Source organism: Penicillium maclennaniae, assembly GCF_028827695.1.
Source record: "Penicillium maclennaniae strain IBT 15551 chromosome Unknown utg000003l:1.0-5670915.0:1.0-5674809.0, whole genome shotgun sequence".
NCBI lineage: Eukaryota > Fungi > Ascomycota > Eurotiomycetes > Eurotiales > Aspergillaceae > Penicillium > Penicillium maclennaniae.
Genome location: NW_026623215.1, coordinates 5,089,193 through 5,114,517, shown reverse-complemented (window position 1 = coordinate 5,114,517; position 25,325 = coordinate 5,089,193). Strand labels below are relative to the sequence as shown.

Below are 25,325 nucleotides of genomic sequence, written 5' to 3'. Positions count from 1 at the left end.
AAGGCGTCGGGAGAAGACAAAGTGCATAATAGAGACATCGTAACCTTTGTGAGTCGACGGGCCTCGCCCCACACTAGCCACCTCTCAGGGGAGACGAAGTCTGTCTAGAATTTCGAGCAGGCCAGAGTCGTAGGAGTTAGTGTGTAAGAGTGTGCGACCCGCCCTCTGTTGGCATGTTCCGAAGAATTGTGTTCCCCGGATCCGCCCCTTACCCGTTCGCCGTTGAGTCTGGCCTCTGGACTTTTCCTCTCTTTTTCATCCTACCATCTCCTCGCTCGTTCGTGTGCTCTCCCTCGTTTCGGAGCACCAAGACGTTCCTCTCCACCACGCTCACCCCTCGACGTCTCCCATTCTCAGGCCACTTTGACTCTTGGCAATCGATTCTTTTCTTTACGTCCCTCGTTCACATCGACTGGATCGAGCTGTGCTCTGCAGTCTGATGTTACGACTCCGCCGAGTCCAAATTACGGCCCCCCTAATCACTACGATCCCTGTCCCCGGTCCAACAAGCCCCCCCAAGCCCACCGGGCACACGAGCCTCCCCGTTGTTTTGACTCGCCCACGTATCAGGGACGAGCCCTGCAACAACACCCCCCCCCGGACAACTGACTCTCCTCTGCCCCCAATAAATAAAGGGACACCACCGCCAGGTGGGCAATACCGCCAGTGTGACTTTCCCTAAGATCCCTGCGGACCCGAGCTCCGCCTCGGGCCACCACTTCAGCAAAATTCCTTCCCACGGGTCGCGCGCCTCCTTCTTTGGAGGAGGCTCTTTCGATCCCTCGTTTCGCCCAGATCCTAGAGGATTTCGCGCCCGAGAAGGATATGCAAATATCGCGCCGGTCAAAGCCCCAAGCAGGATTTACATGCCTAATACCACGTGGACGTGGGCTTTTACCATCGTCACGCTCGTGCAAACATTAGTGACGCTCGGCCTGGAATGGTATGTTTTCATGCCCGGGGTCGCCTAAATCTGTTCAGCTAACGACTTTGCTCTTTCAGTTACATCTTTGCAAACTTTCAGATCCAGGAAGAGGAAAACGACAGTCCCTCGTCAAGAACAATTCCCACCTTCCTCGCCCTTTACAGTTTCGGTTTCCTCTACGAGCTAGTTCTTGTTTACGATGCCCTTCGCATGAAAAACACCATTCAGATTATTGGTCTCTGTCTGTGCAATGTCGGACTTCTAATTTACGGCGCTGTTCAAGTGAAGCAGATCCGAAATGCCGTCTCCATCTTGTCCGACAATAATAAAATCAGCCCGTTGGTCTGGGCGGAATCGGAGCCCTTCTTGATCATCATTCCGTGCATTGTGGGGCTTGGAAGCGTTCTGATGACTCTGGTTGCGTGGAAATTGTACGACGAGTTCGCCTGGACAATCTACAAACACATCAGTGCGGACTTGCGTATGAAGCGCCGCTATCTGACCTATCAGGTAGGTCTTCTTCATCCAGCACGTCTTCCGGTTTACCATCTGACATGCTTTTACTAGATTTTCATCGCTCTGCTGAAGTTCGATTTCTTCTTCTTCCTCGGATTCACTGTACAGTTCCTGACCGTTGTCTCTTCGGATAAGCATGATGCTGAATTCTATCTCACCATCGTCGCTGTCCCCGTGACCATTCTTGTCCTGGCCTGCGGTGCCTGGTTCGTTCGACGGGAAAGCACCTTTGGCATGATCGTCATCATTCTGCTGTTCTTCGCCGCTATGGCCTACTTCTGCTTCAAGCTGTACCGCATGTACGACCCGCTTACCTCGCCTTTCTATTTGCCCGCTCGGCCCTCGATGACCTTCTTCGCCATCATCACCCTTGTCCTGATTGTGATCACCATCGTCAACGCATGCATGTGCGCAAACAACTTCAACTGTGGCCTGAAGCCGCACATCAACAAGAAGAGGGGGCCCACCGAGGAGAAAACAACCGAGCTCTCCTCCAATATCGCCGGCCAGGTCCCGTCTCGGATGATGATCGACTGATCTCGAGAGATCAAAAGCGCATTGTATTTCATAGCGTGATCTCCCGCCATTGGACATGAAGCGGTCTTGCATTCTCTTCCCCCTTGTGATTTTCGTCCTTGCACACTGTTTATATAAGCCTGTCATCTGCGTGTCATCTTATGGTCCTTCGACACGATACATTACCTGCGTTGAAGCTGCAAATTTTCCTCCCCTCAACACGACTTTCCTCGCTGTGGGTCCGAAAACTTCTGTGATTTTACTTTCCTTTGGCCTTTACATATCCTTCACGAGAGCACCGGTGGCGTTTTATCTGGATATGATTCCCGGGGTGTTCCCATCCCCATGTCATTTATGACAGTGCAGTGCCCTTCGGCATTTCCCAATGACCTTGAATTTGTTCTGTATTTTAAGAAATTCAAATGCTCAATATATGATCTCAATTCCAATCTCCGTAGTCGGGCAGTGGGTAAGGATGGCGGAGATAGAAGTCTTCAAAAAGTGGAGAATAGTATGATCCAACATTATGACTTAGTCATACGTATGCCCTCAATTTTCCCATATGCCTTCAATGAAGTAGGCTTTTCTCGATGGTTGGTTTGGTCATGACGACCACTAGATTGAAGTCCAATCTTCCTGTGAAGAGAATCCTGAGCAAGGCCAACTGCTGGTGCCCGGGGTGGGATTCACATCGGAGCCCTACTAAAATCGGCTCTAAGATCCCACGACGCAGATCTCAAAGCCCTTTTGAAATTTAATCATTGAAATACTCTATATCCTGAATATCTACCGGAGTCTTTCACCGAGGACTCAATCTTGGTACTGAGCTTGTGGGTGGCTAAACGTCACGGGGTTGGTTTCCCCTCGAGATATGTTTGGGATCTTTCGGGGCTCTGTCCAACTTTTGAGATGTAGTAGGGAATTTGCAAGTAAAATCTTTGGTCATTGTTCTTTTCTCTCATTACTTGAGCCCAACTCCAAATTCTTATAGAAGCTACTGGTCACATGTCCCTGATTGGTGGATCAATGTAACGGTATGGTATTACTGTAATTTCCATCTAAACAGATTCGTGAGTGACCGATTTACGGTATACTTACCGCACCCTGTAACCAAACGGGAAACCGCGATCGTGGCCTCAACTACATCTCCTCCGCAATTTCTCCTTCCCCGAACTTTCTTCCACTCCCTCTCCTTTCCTTTTCTCTTGCAATCTTTTATCTGCATTCAAATACAATGGTAAGCTTGACTCCAGCCCAATTGATCTTTTCACGACACCCCAGTGATCCCACAGATTCTCGCATTTCCCACCACTGCACCTCCTTTCACGAAATTCAACATTCATCTGACTCTCCATCTCCAGGCTTCCCCCCGTCCCGCTTCTCCTCTCACCTCGGGCGCCGAATCCGGCGCTGATTCTAAGGGTGTTGGTGCCGCTGCTGCCGCCTCTGGCTCCTCCGTCAGCCGTCCCTCCTCGCCCACTCCCCCTGGTGGACCTCGCGCTGCCATGCGCCGCCGTGCTGCTGCCGACCACAAGGAGACTCTGCGCAATGCCCGCCCGAGCTCCACCCGCTCTGCTGGTGCCGGTGGTTCCTCCGGTACCATGCTGAAGCTCTACACCGATGAGAGCCCCGGTCTCCGTGTTGACCCCGTCGTTGTTCTGGTGCTGAGTCTGGGCTTCATCTTCTCGGTTGTTGGTCTGCACGGTATGTTTTCCGTTTCCATTTCAGACTTTGAATGGACTGGGGTATTAATTATTGCCATAGTCATCGCCAAGATCACCCGCAAGTTCTCCGCATAAGCGTCTCTCCGCCAATAACTCTCCGCTCTCGCAATCGGTGGCGCGGCCATCTGCTGTCGACGCAGATTGCGGGAACTCAACTGCAAATTCTTTCGACCCAACCTTCCTCTCCTATACCCCGTGACATTTGTCCTTTCCATTGAAGGTGGCCCCTGGATCACCAGCATCGACTACCGTCCCCCGATTTCTCGACATGTGTGGTGTTTTGTTTTGCTGTTTTGCGGTGCTGGGCATGAGCACCGAAGATCTATCTGCCGTATAGGTCATGTCCTGTCGTCTCGGGTTTTCTGGCCGCGGTCTGAGTCCCAGCCTTGTCTTGCTGTCTGTGCAGCGAGAAGGCAGGATTACCGAGGGGGCCAATAGGACATCGAAGCGTCTGTACCATATCAGAGTCAATTGCATTAAATCATTAATGAAGTCCTCATTCGGACCTGGATCATTCACTCCTTCGTTTCGGTGTTAATCCAGATGGGGAATAGCGTTTACGTAGAGCGTTCAAGGACCCTACCACCGAGCCCAGCCCTCGACAGTGAGCACAAGTGCAGAGTCTAGCTTAACCCTAGGGCACAGATCTCGGGGCAATGGCTGGCGGGCCAACCTTTATCCTCGTGAATCCACACATAATCCGCACAGTCATACCAAGGTTGACTGCCGATACCTTAACTAGTGGGGCGGCAGCTCTTGAACTACCGTCTAATCACGAATGACACCAGGCATCGAGTAAGCATATGCTCATCCCTTCATCTTTATCACCCTAATTCTTAGTTCCCCAGTCCCTCGTTCCTAGTTCCCCCGATCCACCTCGATGCACGAATTGGACGTAATGGGCCTGTCTTCAGAAGCCTTATCTCCGGTCTTGGCATCAGGGACTGTGATTGGCTGTCGACTAGAGAGATAACGCAGTCATCTTTATCCGACTGAATTTTCAGCGCAAGATTGGCTGATGGTTTCGGATTTGCGAGTGGTGGAGAACATTCTACCTATGTTCGCCGTCGCCCAGTGCCGTCGGCGCAACCCTGAGGCCATTACGAGAATCCGGTTCTTATCAGACTCGACTTATCTAAACCCGGGGATCAGCATTGTACTTCCTGCCGGGGTAGTTGCCTGCGAATTCGGAGCTTGGGTCTGTGTCTGGGGGATATCTGCACATGCGTGCGTCTTTATAAAGATCGCTGGATCCGGTGGTTCATGTTCATGTTCATGTTCTTGTTCAATTAAGAATTAGGAACTATCAATTTTTACCATTTCATTCTAGTCCCTGTTGAAATATTGTGGATTCTGGGCTTGATTTGAATCGATTTGATTCTTTGGCCCATCCTTTGGCTCGACTACATAAGCATATCGCCTGAACTGGCCGGTTCCGATCCAGTCATGTCGTCTGGGACCGTTACCTTTACGGCGCCTCTATCCCAAGGATTTGGCTACGGCATTATTCTGGGACTGGGATTTGCCTTTGCACTGCTGATGATCTTTATCACCTGGGCGTTGAAGAGGTGAATGGAAGCCACCACCCTATATCAGACATGCCAACTGACATTGTGAAATCTAGATACCAGAATGAAGTTCAGACCTCTGAAATGTTCTCAACGGCCGGACGATCGGTCAAGTCAGGTTTGGTTGCTGCTGCAGTCGTGAGTAGTTGGACATGGGCAGCGACACTGCTTCAGTCTTCAGCAGTGGCATACAAATATGGCATTTCGGGGCCCTTCTTCTATGCTTCGGGTGAGTCGACCACCCAGTATAACACGCAGAATATGACTAACGGGTATCCCTGGAACAGGTGCAACGGTTCAAATTCTCCTCTTCGCAACTCTGGCTATTGAGCTGAAGCGCCGCGCACCCAACGCCCATACCTTCCTTGAAGTGATCCGCGCCCGCTATGGCACCACTGTGCACGTCGTCTTCATAGTCTTCTGCCTCATGACCAATATTCTCGTCACGGCCATGCTACTCACCGGTGGCTCGGCTGTCATGACTTCCTTGACTGGCGTATCTACCCCGGCGGCCTGTTTCTTGCTTCCCATTGGTGTGGTGCTGTATACTATCTTTGGAGGTATCAAGGCAACCTTTATTACCGATTATCTGCACACCGTGGTTATCTTGGTCGTGATCTTCCTCTTCGCCTTCTCGGCATACGCTACCAATGCGGAGCTGGGCTCGCCCGGCAGAGTGTATGATGCTTTGGTGGCGGCTGCAAAGGCTCATCCTGTTGAGGGTAATGCCGAGGGCAGTTATTTGACTATGCGATCTAAGGAAGGTGGCATCTTCTGGGTTATAAACTTGATTGGTGAGTTTGGTACTTTGTTCAAACAAGTACAGAACAATTGCTAACTATGTTTTCAGGTAACTTTGGAACTGTCTTCCTTGATAACGGTTACTACAACAAAGGTAAATTAGCCAAAGCCCTAGCAAGTTCAACCCGGATCTAATTGAGATAGCCATTGCCGCAAGCCCAATTCACGCTTTCCCCGGCTACGTTATCGGCGGACTGTGCTGGTTCGCCATTCCCTGGCTCTGCGCAAGCACCCTCGGCATCTCAGCCTTGGCCCTCGAAGGTTCCCAGCGTCTCAGCAGCGACGACGTGACAGCCGGTCTCGTCCTTCCCTTCGCAGCAGTCAAACTTCTGGGCTACAGTGGAGCCGTCGCAACAACACTCATGATCTTCATGGCCGTCACGTCCGCTTTCTCCGCCCAACTCATTGCTGTCTCCTCCATCTTCACTTACGACATCTACCAAGCCTATATCGAGCCCTCTGCCAAAGGCAAGAAACTCGTTTGGATCTCCCATGTATCCTGCATTGTCTACTCAATCATCATGGCCGGCTTTGCAACAGGCCTCTACTACGCAGGTATCGGAATGGGATACCTCTACCTCCTCATGGGCGTTATCATCTCTTCCGCCGTCTTCCCCGGCGCCATGACTCTCCTCTGGAAAGGCCAGAACTGGATCGCCGCCGCCGCATCCCCACCTCTAGGTCTCGCCGTCTCCTTGATCGCGTGGCTAGTCACAGCCAAGACACAATACGGAATCCTGACTGTGACTACCACCGGAGACAACTACCCCATGCTGGCAGGCAACGTTGCCGCCCTACTAAGCCCTATCGTCTTCGTCCCGATCTTCACCTACGTCTTCGGTCCCCAGAACTACGACTACGAATCCATGCGTGCAATTCGCAAAGTCGACGACACAGAAGTCGCCGTCGCTGCGTCCATCGACCTAGAGCTCGTCCCCGGTGAATCGGGCCCGTCACAAGAACAATCCGAGGAAGAAATGCGCAAGCTGAACAAAGCAGCCTTCTACTCGCGCACATTGACTATCTTCATGGCCTTCGCGATGTTGATTCTCTGGCCGATCCCGATGTACGGAACCTCGTACGTCTTCAGCAAGAAGTTCTTTACTGGCTGGGTTGTTGTTGGGATCCTGTGGCTGTTCTGTACTCTATTTGGGGTCGTGATCTTCCCGCTTTATGAAGGTCGCGAGAGTATCGTTCGGGTTGTGCGTATGATGAGTCTTGATCTTATGGGTAAGAAACCTGGGCTTCACGAGGGGAGGAAAACGTACGACTCGCAACCTTCGGGTGTGGCGACGCCTGCGGAGCAGGTCGAGGAGAAGGGCAAGGACTTGGAGACTTATTGAGCTTGGAAGATGAATCAGTTACTGAATTGGGTTTTTAATGTAGGGGTTTTGGTGGGTTTGTGGCTTTTTATACCCCTGTTATGAGTTTGAAATGAACATTTTCACACATATTCGCTCCCTTTTCCCTTGCTGCAGAGACGAAGGGCATTGCTGGTATCTTGCATTTTGCTAGGAATATTTGAACCGAAACCATAGACCTACGCCACAGAAGAATTCACGAAAAGCGCGAAACACCCATGCTCAACTACATCCCTGGCCACCCACCCCGATCTTGAAGACAAATCCCATGATGAAAAAAGTTAATGCTGCAGAGCAATTTACTTATAGTTCATGGACTCTTGCTGAGGCGGCTGCTGGGGGGGTTGCTGGGGGGGTTGCTGGGGAGGTTGCTGTTTGCTAGGGTCTTGCTGTTGCTGCCAACCTCCGTACGCCTGGGGAGGTGGCTGTGGTCCCCATTGCATGTTTGGCGGTGCTCGAGTGTCCGGCGTGATATCAGGCCGGTCCCTTTTAGTTGTCAGATTTTGGGTAATGGATTATTTTTAGTACAACTTACCGCAGGTCTTGACTGAAGCGGCAGGTGTAGCATACAACCTCCTATTTTGTTTGTTAGAGGGATAAATAAGCACCAACAAAATTGACAGAAGGTAAAAGAAGGCAGTCTCATCAACGAGATGTACCTACCTTGTACTTGTGCGTGGAGAGGGGAATCAGAGGCTAAAAAGGGCACGTCAGTCAGGAGGATCAAATGCCGGGGACCATAGACAAAAACTTACGATAAAGCACACGGTGAAGAAAGGCCTTTTCATCTTGTCAGCCAAAGACTATCCATGGATGAAATTGGAGACACTTACCATCGAGTAACACAGTGGCCGTTCCAGTGCTGGCCTATGACATACGTCAGTATTGTCCACATGAAGGATATCCCTAGAAAGACAATAATCATCAAGGGCAGAACAACTTACAGTTGTAACAATAAGCACGGACATTCTCATAGCCCTCGAGCATGCTCGAGAACTCTGGCGGTCGTGTCAGTCTCCCGTGGTATAGATGGGGCAATGGAGCCACATCGTAAACACGCGACGCCTCAGCTCGGTGAGGCGTCGGGTCCACTCCAGGGTCCAATATATGTAACACTTGGAGGTGCGGCGACTTACCATGAGTTCCAAAGGTTATACAGATCGCCATAATGTCGATGAGATGTCAAGGAGGAAAGGATGCACTAAGATCGATCAAGGCAGCTGTGGCTTGGCTGCTTGGCGGGACGGCACGTGAGGCCCATGTGACATTCTACGAAACAGATGTATTTGCATCATACTCAATGTCGGACATCTTGGACGCCTTGGAAAACATGGGATTTTGGGTGTGGTATCATCAGTATTTGGTTTGATTTTGTATACAGGATGCTGTAATTCTCTCGTATGGAAAGCGCTCTGGCGAAACAGCTGAGAAAGTCATAGCACAAACAAAATTTCGCTGTCAAAGGCAAATGCCAGACGTCTCCCTGAAAGCCCCCAAGCTTATTATTTTGATCCCAATCATCCAATTTACTGGGTCTTGAAGAGGAGGATGGCGCAGTGGCCGAGGTAGAAGTAGATGAAGTGCTTCGTCTCTGCGGAGATGGTCAGCGGTGGATCTCGATCGGAATGAACTGTTGCTGCACTGACCATGAGTGACGAAACTGCCGAAATTCCGGCCGACAACACAGTGCCAGGTAGCACCCTTTCGGGAGTCGAACTAGAGTGGTTATGAGCAGGAGATTCGAGGAGGTAGGGGGCGGGGTGAGGCAGACCTCTTTCTTGATGTACTGTGCGATGTCCTACGAACCATTAGTCACAGTCTAGATCCAGATATTTGCGGGGGAATTGAATCTGCACATACCTTCTCAATGTGGTACTTCTCCATAGCCTCGATCGCTAAGAAATCAGTGGCAATCCCATCTGCGGGGGTTATCCAGGATTCCTACCAAGGGCAATGGCCTCTTGCTGCATATCCTCCGTCTATATCACTATGTAAGAGTCTGACCAGAAAATGCGAATGTCATCGTCTCGTACCATGTCCACGGACTTGATTTGCGCTGTCACAACGGTTAGTCACCAGTCACTAGCCTCGAAATGAGCCGTCTTACCCTCCATCTTGTCCTTCTTCTCAGTGGCCATTGTAGCGGGCAGGTAGTATCACAGGGATCCGGTAATTTCGTAAACAGCGGCCTTTGCAGCGTGAGGGATGTTCGTTGAAACAATCAAGCTGCGCGGCAATCGAGCGCGTCGAGGCTAGCCTTCACCGCTTTTGTCCTTACTGCCCACAATTCCCACATGGCCGCTCTTCTCACCGCCTACGACCATACAAGACGCAAAAAAAAAGTTTTCTCCAAAGCTTTCTACTACTGAACTTGCCTCAAGGCTTTTCCAGCCACAATACACCAAAATGGAGTCAACTCGGGTGTTTGTTAGTGGCCTTCCGCCATCTTGCTCCAATGACCAGCTTCGCAGTCATTTTGCAGGACGATTTCAGGTCACGGATGCCCATGTGTTGCCAAAGCGCCGCATGGGCTTCGTTGGCTTCAAAAGCAATGAAGTTGCCAAGGAAGCTGCACGCTACTTCAACAGGACATACATGAGGATGTCCAAGATCTCGGTAGATCTTGCTCGACCGGTACGTGACAGCTTTATTGTCGCTTCGATCGTTTTTGTGTCTTTTTATTTGCGCCCCCGCTGACCCACTCAGATGGTCTTGAGACTGACCAGTATATTTGTAGATTGATTCCAAGTCGGACAAGGCTCACCCCACACGGAGACTTGATGCACAGGAGACTGCTGACAATGCGCTCAAGCGCAAGAGGGACGCCGAGAAAAAGGCAGATGACCCCAAGCTGAAGGAGTATATGTCTTTGATGGCCAACTCCAAGACCCGTACCTGGGCGAATGATGACATGATCCAGCCGTCAGAGCAGCCTTCACGGGCCATTAACCAAGCAAGTGAGGATAACAGTGTAACTGAGGAGCTACCTTCACATCCGAAGAAAGCCCGGACACAGGAACCTGCTGCCAAAGAGCTACCTCAGCCCATGCCTGTGGATAGCGCTGCGGATGATGGTGAAGCGTCACCTGCTCAGGAAGAGAAGGAGGCACAAGAACAAGAAGCCGGTCCGGTATCGGATGCTGACTGGCTCCGGTCCAAGACAAGCCGCCTCTTGGGTCTTCTTGATGAGGATGAGCAGGCTGATTTCGAAACACATAAGGTTGAGGAACCGGTCGAGCCACCCCGTCGGACCAATATTGAATCCCGCACTGCGGCAATCGAGAACATCGGGTCCGAGGATGTCATGACCGAGCCCGCAACTAATGATGACGATGCAGTCGAAGACATCCCCGATCGGGAAGAGCAGGAACCGATCAATGATCAAAATATTGATTTGATTCGTGCCTCTGCCCGTTTGTTCCTCAGGAACTTGGCCTACGACATCAAAGAGGATGATCTCCAGCCTCTCTTTGCTCCATATGGAAAACTCGAAGAGGTTAGTACCCTTTCTCATCTTTCCACCTTCCCCCTCCCCCCTTCCCCACCCAACTCACCGGTCATCCGGTAGAGTGCTCGTATGATGATCTTCCTGATAGGGACATCTTATGCCAAAGGCAGATGATTTGAACAGGTCAAGAGATTTTAGTAGATGCTTCTTGTTTATCTGAATGAGCAACCCGAATCCATTTACACATTGACTCACAATATTTATTTTGACCGTGTGCTAATTCTAATGGAATGCAGATTCATGTGGCTTTCGATACTCGCACTGAGACAAGCAAGGGTTTTGCCTATGTGCAGTATGCAGATGCGGATGGTGCTATTGATGCCTATAAGGACCTCGATGGCAAGCACTTTCAAGGTCGTATCTTGCACATCCTCCCGGCCTCCGAGAAAAAGACGTACAAGATAGATGAATACGACTTGTCGAAGCTTCCATTGAAGAAGCAAAATCAGATTAAGCGGAAAATGAATGCTACATCTTCCACGTTCAGTTGGAACTCCCTCTACATGAACGTAAGTTGATTTGATCTAGAAGGAAAGTCGAGTCAAGGCTAATATTCATCTAGTCTGATGCCGTCATGTCATCGGTAGCTCAACGACTGGGGGTTTCTAAATCAGAATTGCTGGATCCCACTTCTTCTGACGCCGCTGTGAAGCAGGCACATGCTGAAACGCATGTTATTCAAGAGACAAAGGCATACTTCGCTGCCAACGGAGTAAATATCGATGCTTTCAAGCACCGGGAACGTGGAAACACTGCAATTTTGGTCAAGAACTTCTCCTACGGGGTTAAGAGCGAGGAGCTTCGGAAGCTTTTTGAACCTTATGGCAAGATCATTCGATTGTTGATGCCGCCCAGTGGCACCATCGCCATTGTCGAGTTCGCGAGGCCCGATGAAGCGCAAAAGGCGTTTAAGGGTCTCGCCTACCGCAAGATGGGCGACTCGATTCTCTTTTTGGAAAAAGCTCCCAGGGACCTATTTGATCCAAATGTAGCCCCGAAGGACGTTGCACTTGAGACGAAGGGCAAGGACCAGGGCTTCTCCACCTCCGACACCTTCGCGGCAGACGAAAACGAGGGCGCTTTCACGACCACCCTCTTTGTCAAAAACCTAGCCTTCGCAACTACCAACGAGAAGTTCTTGGAGGTCTTCCAGCCGCTGGACGGCTTCGTTACGGGCCGCATCAAGACCAAGCCTGACCCCAAGAAGCCCGGTCAGACACTCAGCATGGGCTTCGGCTTTGCAGAGTTCAAGACCAAGGCACAAGCCCAGTCAGCATTAGCTGCTATGAATGGGTACAAGTTGGATGGCCACGAGCTGGTGATTCGTGCCTCTCATAAGGGCATGGATGCTGCCGAGGAGCGGAGACGGGAAGATACCGCCAAGAAAATTGCATCGAGAAGAACGAAGATCATCATCAAGAACTTGCCTTTCCAGGTTACCAAGAAGGACATTCGGTCACTGTTCGGGGCCTACGGTCAACTGCGGTCCGTCCGTGTTCCGCAGAAGTTCGATCGCACAGCGCGTGGATTCGGTTTCGCGGACTTTATCAGTGCTCGTGAAGCTGAAAATGCCATGGACGCGTTGAAAAATACGCATCTTCTGGGTCGACGACTCGTGCTGGAATTCGCAAACGAGGAGGCCGTCGATCCCGAGGAGGAGCTCGCGAGGTTAGAAAAGAAGGTAGGGGAACAGGTGGACAGGGTCAGAACCCAACAGCTCACGAGCGGAGGGCGGAAGAAATTCACTGTAGGAGGCCAGGAGGAGGAAGCATGAGAATCCGGCTCCTTTCTCCCTGCAAGAAGGGCGACCGATGGATTAAGATCATTGGGTCATGATATCCCTTGCGTAGGGAAAAAAGTGGACTTTGGCCATATACCTGTACCTGTACTTGTTCTTTTTTGCTTTTTCTTTTCCTATTGTACTTGTCAGAGCAAAGAGATACCCCAACACGTTCCTGCGGCTGCAGTTGCTGAGATTTTCCCGAGGTGCAGGTGTTCCTGCGCCCTTCCCGCACTAGCCCTAAATTCTTGTATCCTCCTTCTGAACCCTCTTTTAAGGGTATTTCTCACCTACACCTTGGATAGGGTCGCGAGTTATTTTGCACTTCCCGAAAGCTGATCTGGGCTCTACATTCCAGTGCTAGTTCTGTTCGCTTTGTTTATTCTCTGATGATGAGCATTCCAGACCGGGTCAACCCGTCAATCACCGACGTCGTTGAACATCCAACATTCCTCATAGCCTGACATTGCCACTGATCGCTCGCAGCTGGATGTCAACACGGGTTACCGCTGGTCCGAGCGGATGCCCTCGACGGTGACTTCGTGCAGCACAAAATCTCCGAACTCCTCATCACTGGATCGTGCTGCCCCAGCATCCCTTGCATCTGGCGACCTTTGCTTCATTATCGTGCCCTTCGGGACTCCTGATTTGCTGCAGGCAAGGACAGCGGGTGTCCTTGTGCTCTCCACACGACTGGACACGGCGCGGGTTGGGACCTGCGTAGGAGTATGGCGTTCGAGGGTCGTGGTGCCAGGCCGAGCGAACCTGGGCAATGCTACTACTGCGGCAACATCCCTCTCCCAGGGGAGATATGGAGTCCCTATAAACACCATCCAACTCGCTCTCACATTCTCTTTCCCAGGCTCTGACATTCTCTTCCGTCTTCTGCGTTCTTGGGTATCCGTTTGTGACGGTGCTGCGTTCTTTGCCAGGCAGTAAGCATTCGGCGGTGCTTCTCTACTTCCCTCCTCGTTGAATCGTTGGAATCTGTCATTCTTTTCGAGAACCCCGAAGCCTGTCCTTGGTCCCCCATGGCTGCTGACTGGCAACCTGAGTGCCTCATGCCTCAGAGCCAACCGTCACTCGATTCTGTCGGTGCTCATTCTGATCGGGTTTTGCAGAATACATCTGGCAATGTCCAGTCCTATTCTGATGCCTTGGCACACGATCCCACTCGTGAAGAACATCTCCAGCAGTTGGCTTACAAGTATCCCCAATCAATTCCCCACCATGTCCCTGCTGCGAGCATGCACCAGCAAGCCGTGGCTGCTCGGCTTCATGCACGCAAGCTGAGACGTCTTCATTCTGTTGGACCCAATGTAGCCCCCAGACGGGGTCGCAGCTACCTCAAGTCCCAGAAGTACTTGGAATACCGGGCACGTCCTCGACGTGACACGGGCAAGGATGGGGAGCCTGTGTGGTCTGATGAGTTGGAAGATGCCTTCCAGCAGGGTAAGTGATACAAATTCTTTCTTGTGTGGAAATTTTACATGATTCTAACAAAATAGTGTAGCTCTTGAAGCCAACCCTCCCATGGGTCGACGAAAGTGGTCTGAGCGTGGAAAGTCTTATGGACGAAACGAGCTGATCGCCGAGTACATCTTCAAGTTGACCGGCAAGCGAAGAACCCGGAAGCAGGTGTCAAGTCATCTCCAGGTTCTTGACTCGTTCCTCAAGGGAGATCCCGACTGTGAGTGTTGACCGAAAGTATGGCCGCATCCATGTGTTAATACGGACGTATAGGGGAGCGACTGGTCCGAGAATCCACCCCAGAGCGATCTAATAGCCACTCTTCAACAACGGGACCTAAGTGGAGGACATCCTCGATGGACCATCACACTGCCTCTAGCCATTACGGAGCTCACGCACACCCCTCATACCACGATCCCATGAGGTTATCAATGCAATCATATGGAGGCGACCTTCCTCCGCCTCACTATACCTTAGGCTCCAACATGCAGGAGGCCGGCACGAAGAGCATCCATGGCTTCAGCTTCGACATGTGGGTGAGTGCGCCTCAGCAGGCCAATCGCATTGACCAGGCTCTACATGCCTACACGCGGCTGCAAGGTGATCTGCACCACCCATCGCCCCCTATGCCTCTGGAGAACGTCAGTGGATGGCGAACTTCTTTCCCACATGTCTCTTCTCTTATTGATGATCTCAATGGTCCTCTTGATTGTGATATCATCATGCTTGAAGTTAACCTGCAATTGATGACCGACTTTCCCCCTTCGGGCTCTCGACTCGGTATCCAACTCGACCTTGATTTCGGTCATCCCACTGCAGGAGATGTCCTCATGGTGAACCAGATGGACAACTGGACCTGCAGCACTCGCCTTTACGAAGATGGCCGGGAACTTTGGGAGACATACCATGATCTGCCCAAGCCCCAATCAACCAAGGTCAAGCCTCTCTTCGAATCCTCCTGGTGGGCGAAGCTCTTCACTGAGCTAACCCAGGATAAGCGCATTGCCGAGGATTCGGGCCAACCCGAGTCAGTCCATGCCACCGATGAGCGTACTCGCCGCTTCTTCCGCTCCTTGTCTGCAGTACAGGAGATTCGAGCTGCTCCCAGCTCTCGCCGCATGTCGAATCAATTCCAAAGCCACAACGGCGAGGAGAGTGAGCGTATGGCCATTCTCGTCTGGAAATTCCGCCAGACTCGCCCTGGAGAGGTTGGCACTACCACATGGCGCCGTCTGATCCCACCCCCGGACCGCACTACCACTAATAGCCCTCGGCAAAGCTCTGGAGTTGATCTGCCCCCGCTCTCTCTTGATTCTATTCTTCTCAACAAGCCTACTCAGCACGTCTACCAGGCGCCTCAACCCCAAGACCTAATTCACCAGGGCCAGTCTCAGTCTCAATGGCCTCTGTACCAATCTTCCCACGACAACGTGGCTAACATCTTTAATTCGTCGAGTCACCTCGACTTCATGAGTTCCATCACCAAACCTGAGGATGGTCTGGGTGACAAGACTGCTGTCACCTCCGTACTGGACTCCTTCTCTTCCAGCCTGCCCAACGAGTCATCGCAGCCCACCAGCCTCAACGTCTCGAGCAGTGGCCCCATGATGATGAACATGCATGACTTGCCTCTGGCTCATCCAAACCTAGGATACGGCATGGGCCACGACTCAAGTCAATATGTACCATCGCAACAGCACACCGTCAACATCCATGATAGCAACAGTGTGTTGAACGGTTTCTTCCCAGGCACGCAATCCCTCGATGATCTGAGCCATGGCCAGGCATCATGGGGTGCCCATTCTACCTCTATCCCTGGCGATGTTGGCAACGGTGGCTACCACCATATGCCCTTCCAGTCCGAGCACCAGGTGCCTGCCTCGCGCGAGTCGCAGCAGCCACACCACTTCGACGGACTCATGCCGCCGGAGGAGGATTTGATGGACAAGATTGTTGGGCGCATGTCCAACGGATCTAACATGCATGGGGCTGGCCCCGAGCATTCAAACACGGGTTACGCCGATAATGGGCCGGTGGACTCGGTTTGATGTTGACAAAAAACTTTGACATTTATTGGTAATGATAATTATCTGGAAGCCTGTACTCGTTTTATACCTGTGACTTTTTCTTTTTCTTTTTCTTTTTCTTTTCTTTTTTATTTCTTACTATTTTATTCATCTTTTCCTATGGTCGGAGCATGGAGGGCAGGGGCGTGGGAGTTGGGGTGTGGTCTCTAGAGAGCTAGATGTTCGAGTCGATTCTAAATCCATCTACTTTGTACACTTGGATAAATATCTTTCCTTTTAGCCGACCGACCATTTTAACCGGACACGCGGTGGGGCCCCGGAAATCCATAGATTCGTGTGGAGGGGTGACGCCTCGCGCACTTTAGCCTGGAATGATGAAACAGGAAGGTGGCATGCGATAGAACCAGTCTTTAAAAGAATTGGGGAAGCCCGCTAGGACCTGTTTTTTCTGTCAAATTTACACCTCTTGGTCAGTCTGCCCACCCGTTGCTGTTGAACTACCACTGACAGCCTGATAGCGATTCCTCTACCAAAATGTCTACTCCTACCGTTAAGCTTAACTCCGGCTATGAAATGCCCCTCGTGGGCTTCGGTCTGTGGAAGGTGAACAATGACACCTGCGCGGACCAGGTCTACGAGGCCATCAAGGCCGGCTACCGTCTCTTCGACGGCGCCTGCGGTATGTCTTCCCCTTTGGTCTCATCTTTGCCACCCCCGGCGTGCCTTCCATACTGACGACCGAAATTACAGACTATGGCAACGAGCAAGAGGCCGGCCAGGGTGTCGCCCGTGCCATCAAGGAGGGCATCGTGAAGCGCGAGGACCTTTTCATCGTCTCCAAGCTGTGGAACAGCTTCCACGACGGCGAGCGCGTGGCTCCTATCTGCCGTAAGCAGCTGGCTGACTGGGGCGTTGATTACTTCGACCTGTACATTGTGCATTTCCCCATCTCATTGAAGTATGTCGACCCCAGCGTGCGCTACCCGCCCAGCTGGACCAACGCCGAGGACAAGCTTGAGTTGGGTAAGGCTTCCATCCAAGAGACCTGGACCGCCATGGAGAGTCTCGTGGATCAGAAGCTGGCTCGCAGCATCGGTGTCAGCAACTTCAGCGCTCAGCTGTTGATGGATCTCCTCCGTTACGCCCGTATTCGTCCTGCAACTCTCCAGATCGAGCACCACCCCTACCTCACCCAGACCCGCTTGGTGGACTATGCCCAGCGCGAGGGTATTGCCATTACCGCTTACTCGTCCTTCGGACCTTTGAGTTTCCTGGAGTTGGACCTCAAGCATGCACAGGACACTCCTCCTCTCTTTGAGCACAATGTCATCAAGGGTCTGGCTGAGAAGTACAACCGTACCCCGGCACAGATTCTGCTTCGTTGGGCTACGCAGCGCAAGATTGCTGTTATTCCCAAGAGCAACAACCCTACTCGTCTGGCGCAGAACTTGCAGGTCACCGACTTCGACTTGGAGGCTAGTGAGCTTGAGTCTATCAGTGCCCTGGACAAGGGTCTGCGCTTCAATGACCCCATTGCTGTAAGTTGTTCTTGTCTCTGGACCATTGCTTCAAGTGCTAACATTTTCACTAGTATGGCCTCCCTATCCCCATCTTCTAAAGGTAGATACTAGCCGGTTTCGAGTACATAGCTTCGTTGTGGAAAACTCACGTATTTTGACGAATTTGAACATATGACCCGCACGAGTTGCGCGAAATGAAGAAATATCAATGAACATACTTACCAGGTACCATGACCAGCTTGAATAGAAATAGAATCGTAGTGCATGAAACATCAAAAATCAAAAAAAAAAATCAAAAAAAAAAACGTGAGTGGCCAGTGTATATAGCTCGAATGCCAAGAGCGCGGCAAGCATCGACCGCGTCGATCGACACTTTCTCTTCTCCGCATCTCCAACCCTCACCATGGCAGCCCCAGCAAAATCCGGAGCGGCGCTCCTCGAGGCCATGGCCTCTCACGTGCACATCAGCATATCGCCGGGCACCAAGAATCTTCATGAGAGTCGACAAATTCTAGCAGCTTTGCAGAAATTCGGCGAAGTGACAGCCTTCAAGAACGGCAAAGTAAGACACTCCGCGCAGAAAAAGACCACCCGCTAATCTAACGCAGTACAACATTCAAAATCAAAACCCGCACAAAGACAAAACCATCCTTGCCATCTTCGACTCCAGCGACTCGGCTCATCGTGCAATTGCCGCCTCTCCAATTCACATTACAATCACACCGGACTCTTCCATGCCAACCTCGAACTTGAACTTGACCTCAGACTCAACCGCAACCTCGAACTCGGCCACCAACTTCTCACCGAGAACGATAACTTGCACGATCCAAGAATCCAGACATAATCACTGGGTATCTCAGAACCGCAACCCATTCCGCGGGCATGGGGAATTGGAACGGATGTCCGGAAAGGAGCGATATTTCAGGACATGTACCGGAGCGTGCCACTGATAGGATTGGCCGATGTCTTGCAAAGGAGTCGCAAACATTGGATTCGAAATAACTTCCGATCAGAAGAGGAGCAGATCATGCTCGATGATGGGCGCAGCTTGATGAGGCTTTGGAAGGAAGGATTAGAGCGGGAGAATGGGGTCAAGGTGGGAACGGAACAGGCGCAGGAGGGCGAGGAAGAGAAACCGAGGACGGGGCTGAGTAGGGTTTCGAAACAGATGCAGAAGTGGGCGAAGGAGAAAGAAGAGGAGGAGAAGATGAAGGAGGGGTTTGAGAGGATGGGAGAGGAATGGATTGGGCATTTGACGGAGACGAAGAAGGACAGAGGATGATTTTCGTCTGAGGTGTGCAAAGATTTCTCTGCTTCTGAGCCCGAGCGAGAATGTACAGTATTTTGAAGTTTCTCTATGCTATATACCCGAATTTACTTGTACCAATACACTGCTTTTGGTTTTCTGGTTCTGTTTTTTTCAATCCTTTATCTTGTATTAAGGATATCTCGCACATAAGTTATCCTGGCTACAAAGTGTGGTGCAAATGACCGATTTCGTTTCTCATAGAACATACTCCCACCATACAGAGTAGAGAATGATGACAGGATTATTTGAAAACACCGTCATCATCATCTCTCTACAATCATCTTCACGTTATAGATCCGTCTTAAACGCGCACGTAAGCTGGAAAAAGAAGTTAGCATGAAGATCGGGAATGCAATCAAGGGAATACAATACATACTTGCGTCAATCTGGGTGATGTGCGGCAATGCCAACCGGACCTTATTCCGATACACAGCAGGACCATTCATCTGTAGTGGGTTCCCTTCAAAGTAGACGGTTTGCAACTTCTCCTTATCCTTCAGCTCGCGTTCGACTTCCTCGAAGCTGGATAGCTGGTTGTTCGATGCCCACACCTCTTCCAGGTTCCTGAGGGTCGATAGATGCTCGAGGTGCGAGATTTGGTTGTTGGAGAAATCAAGGACGCGCAGAGTGGTGTTCTCTTCAAGGCCGGAGAGATCGGTCACCGCGTTGTGGGAGAAGTAGAGTTCCTCCAGCTTGGGCAGGCCGGAGAGGCCCGTTAGCTTGGTGAGACGGTTCGATTGGATGGAAATGATGCGGAGGTTGGATAGGGCATCGAGGTTCTATCGATTCGTTAGATCTGTTTCTGTCTTTTGCTCTGAGTTTCAAGTGAGTGACATGCCTTCATCTCAGTGATCTTGTTCTTGCCCAGCCAGAGTTCCTCCAATGACTTGAGGGTCTCCAGGTTCTCGATTTCCTGTACGACGTCAGTCCACCTTGTATAAATGATATCCATAGAGCCCATCATACCCTAATACGATTGGCTCCAAGCTCCAGATTCCGCAACTCAGTCAATCCCTCTAACCCTTCGATGCGAGAGATCTTGTTCTGCACGAAGAACAGATCCGTCAACTTTTTCAGATGTGACACATTCTTGATATGCTTAATCTTGTTGAAGCTGAGATCCAAGGTCGTCAAATCGAATTCGTCAAGGTTCTTGATATGCGAAATGAGATTATCGTAGAGGTCGAGTTCTTTTAGCGTCGCGGCGACATTGGATGGAAATTCGATACGAGAGATTTCGTTCTGGCGAAAACATAACCTCTAGAATCTGACCGTCAGCGGCTCTGCGGATCTAGCTCAAGGCTCGCGTCTTGTCCGGACTATGTACCTGAAGTTTAGAGAACCGTTCCAAGCGCAGCGCGGCAAGGGACTTGATACGCATGTGAATGAGATCGATCTCCTAGAAAAGTGCACATGTCAGCCCACCGGATCAAGCAAACAGTGTCGCAGGAATGAACCTCTGTTTCTGGGTCCTCATCTTCCAACAGATCTGTCATTTTATCAGCGATCTGCATCTTGCTGACAAGGCTGCTGAGGCCCGCGAATCCTTACCCTCGTCGGCGTCGATCTCTTCCACAGGCGGCGCCTCCGGGTCCGAGTAGTCGGAGTCCTCCAGGGCCTCAGGGTTCGTGATAACGGCCTGCTTGGCCTCAACCCGTAGCTTGCCGTCCCATCCCTCCTTGTTCTTCATGGTGCGTGTCGTGGGGTGGTGGTATTTTGCAAGTGGCGGGCGGTGGAATGTGATGCGGGGAGCTTTTAACGTGGCCGAGGTCCCGCGATGCCTGAATATTCAGTAAAGCTGCGAGAGATGCTTCGTTGAACCTGTGTTAGAGCGTGTCAAAGAGAATTGCAAGGTCAAGTCATCTTATCAGGTGCCGGGGGTAAACGAGGCTAGGCCATGATCTTACTACATCCATGTCCCAATGCGGGCTAGATAGCTCAATGCGGGTTTCCGCCGCCTCAACTCAATCAAAATACAGATCACGACTATCTACGAGATAAGATCAAGAGACAAAAATCCACGCGCCAAGCTACTGTGACATTCCTGATGAGACATCTTCTCAAAGACTATATACAGCATAGAGGTGCCGTAGCCGATCAACTCGTGTACATTTTGCATGGGGGGAAATCAATCCAGCGAGGGTCCAAATTCCCACGGCAGTGTCGAGGACATTTATTAGGGACGCTGCACGCGGGTATCCTTCGATGGAACTGAAACTTGATGCGAACAAGAACGCACGATCTCTTGCTGGTCAACTGAGTTTGGGCCTGGCAAGGCAAAGCACAGGGAGGGGGGGGGGCAAAGGACAGGGTGGTGGGGGGGGGGGGGAGGATACAGCGGGTACATGATAATCAACAGACGCCTGCATAATGCACTGGAGAATGCGGACTGGGGCAAGAACAACAAGGAGGAGTTGGGGCGTAGCAAAGAAGGGGATTTAGGAAATGGTGGGTGCAAGGCTCTCTCGGAGCGCAGTCAGATAAGTAAGATCACAATGCCGATGGCTGGAAGAAACAGAGAGAAAGAAAAAAAAATATGCCACACTGAGTGGGGGCCATTCGATGGAACAAAAGGAAGACAGATGCAAACAGAGGACCAGGACTCAGGAGGGAACCAGTTCCATTCTGGGTCAAAGGGGCGTCAGAGAAGGCAAAGTGACGAGAGAAATGAAGACAAAGGACGATACCCATCGTAGGGGAAATGCTGTAAAGGAAGAAGCTTTTCTTGCACCAAAAAACACAAAAGAAAGGACTCGCTCAAAGGGGAATCTGGGGAATCTGGAAAATCTCAGGCGTAAGAAAGATCCGGACACGACAATCAAAGCGTGATGTCCAAGACCATGCTGACATCTTGGACTTGCGGCCCAGCAAGATCCTCAAGAACAGGAATGAGGTCCAAGAGTTCATTGTCGTGTGCGTCAGAGAACCAGCTGCTGATGGGTATCGCGTGTTGAGGGTGGAAGATATAGGAAGTTGGGGAGTTGTCAATGATGATGGTTTCCCGAAGGTCACGGCCAACTTGCGAAAGATCCTGAATGAATGTTAGAGATGGGTTGAAAAGCAAAAGGACGGGTGACAGGTAGCCGACCTTGACGTAATTTCCCTGGTGGTTATAGCAGCTCTCCCGGAATAAACGGTGGTGGACAACGTTGTGAATATCCAACTGGTCGAGCAAGGGGTCACCGTACTGTTGTCAACGGGTCAGCGTCTGTTATGTTGAAGCTCAATGGACCGGGAGCTATTCACCTTGGAAACAGATGCGGTAAACACCACAACCTCGTACAGCTCGCCAACTCTCTTCATGAACTGATCCACACCAGGCCGCTTGATGACATAAATGTTGTGATACTGTCCCTCAATCTCGACTGGGATGGTGAAATCGGCACGCTCAAGAACCTGAAAGACAGTGAGTCGACACTTTCAGACGAATGGACCGAGGTTGACTTACCTTGAAGCTACTGTGTACAAGCGTTTCATCGAGATCCAGGACCAGGCATTTCCTGTTCGACAAGTGCGGCAAAGCTCGCGGGAGCAGCCATTGCTGTTCGCCTGCATCGCTGACGATCTCGGGAGCTGGCGGCGGCGGGGAGGAGGCAGCACATTCTGAGTCTGCACGACGTCCTCCTGGTGTGAGGCATCTTGGCTCTCAACGGCCTTGGCCTTATCTGTAATCGGCTCGGGAGCAGGAGTTTCTTCAGTGGCCACAGCCTTCTCATCGGTCTGCTGAGTTTCTTCCGATTTCGATTCGGTAATTACGCCATTGGCCATCGCGTCAGCACCTTCGTGCTCCTTCGAGCTTACTGGTAAAATATCAGAGGATTCAACGGCTCCAGACGCTCCTTCACCCTGCGACTCAGCGACAGCAGTATGCTCCTCTTCCTGCGGGTGAGATTGATCTGCAGTCACCGACATATGCGCCTTCTCGTCCAAATAAGTCGGATCCCTGGATTCGGCTGTGCTGGAATCACCAGCATGGGCTTCCGCTTTGTCGGGTGTTGGCACTTGGTTCGAAGCGGGCGGTCGCATGGAGGTCTTCTTAGGGGGCAAAGCCGAGTCGTCGCCGTCGACATCAGACGAAGAGCAGCAGCTCAGGAAGGAGAGAAGCTTGGAGCTCTTCTTTTTCTCCGGCTTTGAGGGGCCATTCATTTCAGTTGTGCTTGGGGTATTTGTCTCCTGGGCTTTTTCGGCATTCGCCCCGCCCTGCATCCGTCGCGATCGCCGACTACTCGCACGACTGCGCTCTCTTCCAATCCTCAGCATGCTCACCTTGGACCCTCTCCCGAGAGGGTGCCTCGTGCGCCGCTTCTTGAGTCTTCTCGGTAGTCGGTTGATTTTCTGCCTTCGAGGACCTTCGCGATGGGATTGGGATTGAAAGATGGTTTTTCTTCGAGGCACTGGAGCCCCCGGTGGCCTCCGGTTGACTCAAAGCTGGTGCAGCTGAGGAAGAAGCTTGCTGGGAGGATGCGCCAGCGTTTGCTTCCTGGATCTCAGCTGCATCAGTGGCCGGCTGGTCGGGGGCGACTCGAGGCCTGTATTAAACGAAGCAGGGCAGTCAGCGACCGAAGATTTTTGGTTGTCAGATGCAGTACGAGTATGCGCAAAGACTTACCAGCCGATTCGGCTTGATTTGGGGAAGTCATGGGTGCTTTGCCCGCGGACTCGGGAGAAGACGAGGGTGAGATGTCTCGCCCCGTACTCTCTCCACCCATCGAGGATATTTGGACCGATAATAGCTCAAAGGCGAATATATGAATATGGTGCGGCCAAAAGCAGTGATTGCGAGGTGACTAGAGAGCAAAGGAGCCTCCAACAGTAGAGCGCGGCTAATAGCAATGTCAACATGGGCCTCCTAGGTCGGCAAGCGCGGACAAAGATTGCACGTACCACCTTTGGCCCCAACGGAACCAACGAGAATCACCACCAAGGCAGACGGATCCAGCCCAGAGAAGTAGAAAGCGACACGGATGATGCTTGAGGGGGAGAATGTTTAGCTGAGGCGAGAGAGGAGTCGGGGATGTCACGTGGTGCCAATGCAACCGGGGGCCTTTTCCTGCCTGTTTTGCCTGCTGTGATTTCACGCGCTACCGCAAGCCCGGCGGCTATTGTTCTTTCATGACCATCTTCTAGTTTTCTCTCCTTAGTTATGCGTCGTGGTTCATGGTCTACACCTGGGTGCTATTGTCTATGTGCACCTGTGACCTGGTGTCAACTGCTCATTTCCGTTTCAATTCCAATCTCGGGGCATGACCAATTCAAGCACTAGGCACGACCCGAGGGTCACGACTGCCGATAATTCGACTAGCGCAGGGCCTGGACCAAACACTGCACACCTTTCCTGATCACTGCAAGATATTTCAGGGTATCTATTTCCACCCCCACTCGACGATCCGATGTGCCCCTTTTTTCTTCCCTTGTTGTCCTGGGCACGGGAGCTATGGCCTTGAGCCTTGCTGGTACCACCATTGGCTGGGCTAAAATGACTGAGCAGCCAATCCTAAAGTGAGGCGTGATGAGGAGACCCAAATGGGGGGCGAATCGTCAGCATTCGGGGAAGCCTCGGGTGATTAGACCTGACTGGGAATACTTGTCAGTACATGCATATGAGTCCTCTGCAAAGGTAACAAGAACCATGGACCCAGGATCTAAGACCAAAGCTTCCGTTTTCCCGTCCTCCCGTTCTTCCGTAATGCAATGATCTGCCACGTTCCCCTGTGGAAGTGAGGTGTCTACTGTAGCTGGAGTGGGTCCTGGACTGATGTGGTGTGTGGTGTAGTGGTATATGCATGAGCTGCGCTTGGTCCTCGACATCCCCTGGGGCCATCCTCCAGCGCGCTCTTGCCCTGCCATGAATAGCCGGTCAATGTGGAGTTAATCGACAGACCTTTTTGTTACAGCCACTTTTGCTATTCATTAGAGAGAGCCCCATGAGCCTAGTTCTTCTTTCATATCACATACAGTAATCTCAGGATATCGGCTATACACCGACCCTAGGACCACTCACGAATGCGACTACCACGTCGAAAAGCAAGTCCTGGATCCATACATTTGCCGTCTGGCAGCCAGTCTACGTTTATATGACCAACATAGCTGCTCACGACTGGTCAATTCCTTACTCTCCAGATACTCACGTTTCTCCGGCCGTATTGGTTGGTGTGCATGGAGAATTCTCGTGCCTAGGCGTGCATACAGGCTTACCCTTTTTCCATGCAGATACCCTCTCGGTTTAATTTACATTCTGACGTCTTCCGAGCCTAGGTAGCACTGATCTGAAGGTCACCTCGGCAAAAGTGCGAGAGGCAA

At 51.5% G+C, this 25,325-nt stretch overlaps 13 protein-coding genes across 13 annotated transcripts; 8 read left to right on the top strand and 5 right to left on the bottom strand.

The window, feature by feature from the left end:
- Nucleotides 1-866: 866 nt before the first annotated feature.
- Nucleotides 867-1,978, top strand: N7477_004027 (uncharacterized protein; the record flags this gene model as incomplete). The annotated part of the gene is made up of 3 exons (XM_056965690.1): nucleotides 867-943; nucleotides 1,003-1,435; nucleotides 1,493-1,978. 3 exons carry the CDS (start codon nucleotides 867-869, stop codon nucleotides 1,976-1,978), a joined length of 996 nt encoding a protein of 331 aa, XP_056825643.1.
- Nucleotides 1,979-3,191: 1,213 nt separating this feature from the next.
- Nucleotides 3,192-3,756, top strand: N7477_004026 (SEC61-beta family protein; the record flags this gene model as incomplete). Its single annotated transcript, XM_056965689.1, has 2 exons — nucleotides 3,192-3,194; nucleotides 3,319-3,756. 2 exons carry the CDS (start codon nucleotides 3,192-3,194, stop codon nucleotides 3,754-3,756), a joined length of 441 nt encoding a protein of 146 aa, XP_056825642.1.
- Nucleotides 3,757-5,127: 1,371 nt separating this feature from the next.
- Nucleotides 5,128-7,393, top strand: N7477_004025 (sodium:solute symporter family protein; the record flags this gene model as incomplete). Its single annotated transcript, XM_056965688.1, has 5 exons — nucleotides 5,128-5,249; nucleotides 5,306-5,478; nucleotides 5,537-6,043; nucleotides 6,100-6,144; nucleotides 6,195-7,393. 5 exons carry the CDS (start codon nucleotides 5,128-5,130, stop codon nucleotides 7,391-7,393), a joined length of 2,046 nt encoding a protein of 681 aa, XP_056825641.1.
- Nucleotides 7,394-7,710: 317 nt separating this feature from the next.
- On the bottom strand, nucleotides 7,711-8,578 carry N7477_004024 (rhodopsin family protein; the record flags this gene model as incomplete). Its single annotated transcript, XM_056965687.1, has 6 exons — nucleotides 7,711-7,897; nucleotides 7,947-7,987; nucleotides 8,075-8,107; nucleotides 8,167-8,191; nucleotides 8,245-8,278; nucleotides 8,356-8,578. 6 exons carry the CDS (start codon nucleotides 8,576-8,578, stop codon nucleotides 7,711-7,713), a joined length of 543 nt encoding a protein of 180 aa, XP_056825640.1.
- Nucleotides 8,579-8,937: 359 nt separating this feature from the next.
- On the bottom strand, nucleotides 8,938-9,549 carry N7477_004023 (dynein light chain DYN2; the record flags this gene model as incomplete). The annotated part of the gene is made up of 7 exons (XM_056965686.1): nucleotides 8,938-9,002; nucleotides 9,058-9,127; nucleotides 9,183-9,209; nucleotides 9,272-9,306; nucleotides 9,357-9,390; nucleotides 9,445-9,467; nucleotides 9,519-9,549. 7 exons carry the CDS (start codon nucleotides 9,547-9,549, stop codon nucleotides 8,938-8,940), a joined length of 285 nt encoding a protein of 94 aa, XP_056825639.1.
- Nucleotides 9,550-9,817: 268 nt separating this feature from the next.
- On the top strand, nucleotides 9,818-11,437 carry N7477_004022 (uncharacterized protein; the record flags this gene model as incomplete). The annotated part of the gene is made up of 3 exons (XM_056965685.1): nucleotides 9,818-10,045; nucleotides 10,149-10,907; nucleotides 11,156-11,437. The coding sequence occupies 3 exons, from the start codon at nucleotides 9,818-9,820 to the stop codon at nucleotides 11,435-11,437; spliced, it is 1,269 nt and encodes a 422-aa protein (XP_056825638.1).
- Nucleotides 11,438-11,493: 56 nt separating this feature from the next.
- Nucleotides 11,494-12,693, top strand: mrd1 (RNA-binding ribosome biosynthesis protein MRD1; the record flags this gene model as incomplete). Its single annotated transcript, XM_056965684.1, has 1 exon — nucleotides 11,494-12,693. One exon carries the CDS (start codon nucleotides 11,494-11,496, stop codon nucleotides 12,691-12,693), a length of 1,200 nt encoding a protein of 399 aa, XP_056825637.1.
- A 509-nt stretch (nucleotides 12,694-13,202) lies between these two features.
- On the bottom strand, nucleotides 13,203-13,571 carry N7477_004020 (uncharacterized protein; the record flags this gene model as incomplete). Its single annotated transcript, XM_056965683.1, has 1 exon — nucleotides 13,203-13,571. The coding sequence occupies one exon, from the start codon at nucleotides 13,569-13,571 to the stop codon at nucleotides 13,203-13,205; it is 369 nt and encodes a 122-aa protein (XP_056825636.1).
- A 159-nt stretch (nucleotides 13,572-13,730) lies between these two features.
- On the top strand, nucleotides 13,731-16,217 carry abaA (transcription factor AbaA; the record flags this gene model as incomplete). Its single annotated transcript, XM_056965682.1, has 3 exons — nucleotides 13,731-14,151; nucleotides 14,213-14,389; nucleotides 14,443-16,217. 3 exons carry the CDS (start codon nucleotides 13,731-13,733, stop codon nucleotides 16,215-16,217), a joined length of 2,373 nt encoding a protein of 790 aa, XP_056825635.1.
- Nucleotides 16,218-16,730: 513 nt separating this feature from the next.
- Nucleotides 16,731-17,814, top strand: N7477_004018 (uncharacterized protein; the record flags this gene model as incomplete). The annotated part of the gene is made up of 3 exons (XM_056965681.1): nucleotides 16,731-16,875; nucleotides 16,947-17,734; nucleotides 17,788-17,814. The coding sequence occupies 3 exons, from the start codon at nucleotides 16,731-16,733 to the stop codon at nucleotides 17,812-17,814; spliced, it is 960 nt and encodes a 319-aa protein (XP_056825634.1).
- A 305-nt stretch (nucleotides 17,815-18,119) lies between these two features.
- On the top strand, nucleotides 18,120-18,998 carry N7477_004017 (uncharacterized protein; the record flags this gene model as incomplete). Its single annotated transcript, XM_056965680.1, has 3 exons — nucleotides 18,120-18,278; nucleotides 18,325-18,567; nucleotides 18,642-18,998. 3 exons carry the CDS (start codon nucleotides 18,120-18,122, stop codon nucleotides 18,996-18,998), a joined length of 759 nt encoding a protein of 252 aa, XP_056825633.1.
- Nucleotides 18,999-19,326: 328 nt separating this feature from the next.
- N7477_004016 (putative protein phosphatase PP1 regulatory subunit Sds22) lies at nucleotides 19,327-20,715 on the bottom strand (the record flags this gene model as incomplete). The annotated part of the gene is made up of 6 exons (XM_056965679.1): nucleotides 19,327-19,343; nucleotides 19,402-19,804; nucleotides 19,992-20,285; nucleotides 20,353-20,424; nucleotides 20,483-20,514; nucleotides 20,577-20,715. The coding sequence occupies 6 exons, from the start codon at nucleotides 20,713-20,715 to the stop codon at nucleotides 19,327-19,329; spliced, it is 957 nt and encodes a 318-aa protein (XP_056825632.1).
- A 1,128-nt stretch (nucleotides 20,716-21,843) lies between these two features.
- Nucleotides 21,844-23,734, bottom strand: psrA (putative general stress response phosphoprotein phosphatase Psr1/2; the record flags this gene model as incomplete). Its single annotated transcript, XM_056965678.1, has 6 exons — nucleotides 21,844-22,056; nucleotides 22,114-22,212; nucleotides 22,272-22,421; nucleotides 22,485-23,266; nucleotides 23,292-23,546; nucleotides 23,635-23,734. The coding sequence occupies 6 exons, from the start codon at nucleotides 23,732-23,734 to the stop codon at nucleotides 21,844-21,846; spliced, it is 1,599 nt and encodes a 532-aa protein (XP_056825631.1).
- Nucleotides 23,735-25,325: the final 1,591 nt, after the last annotated feature.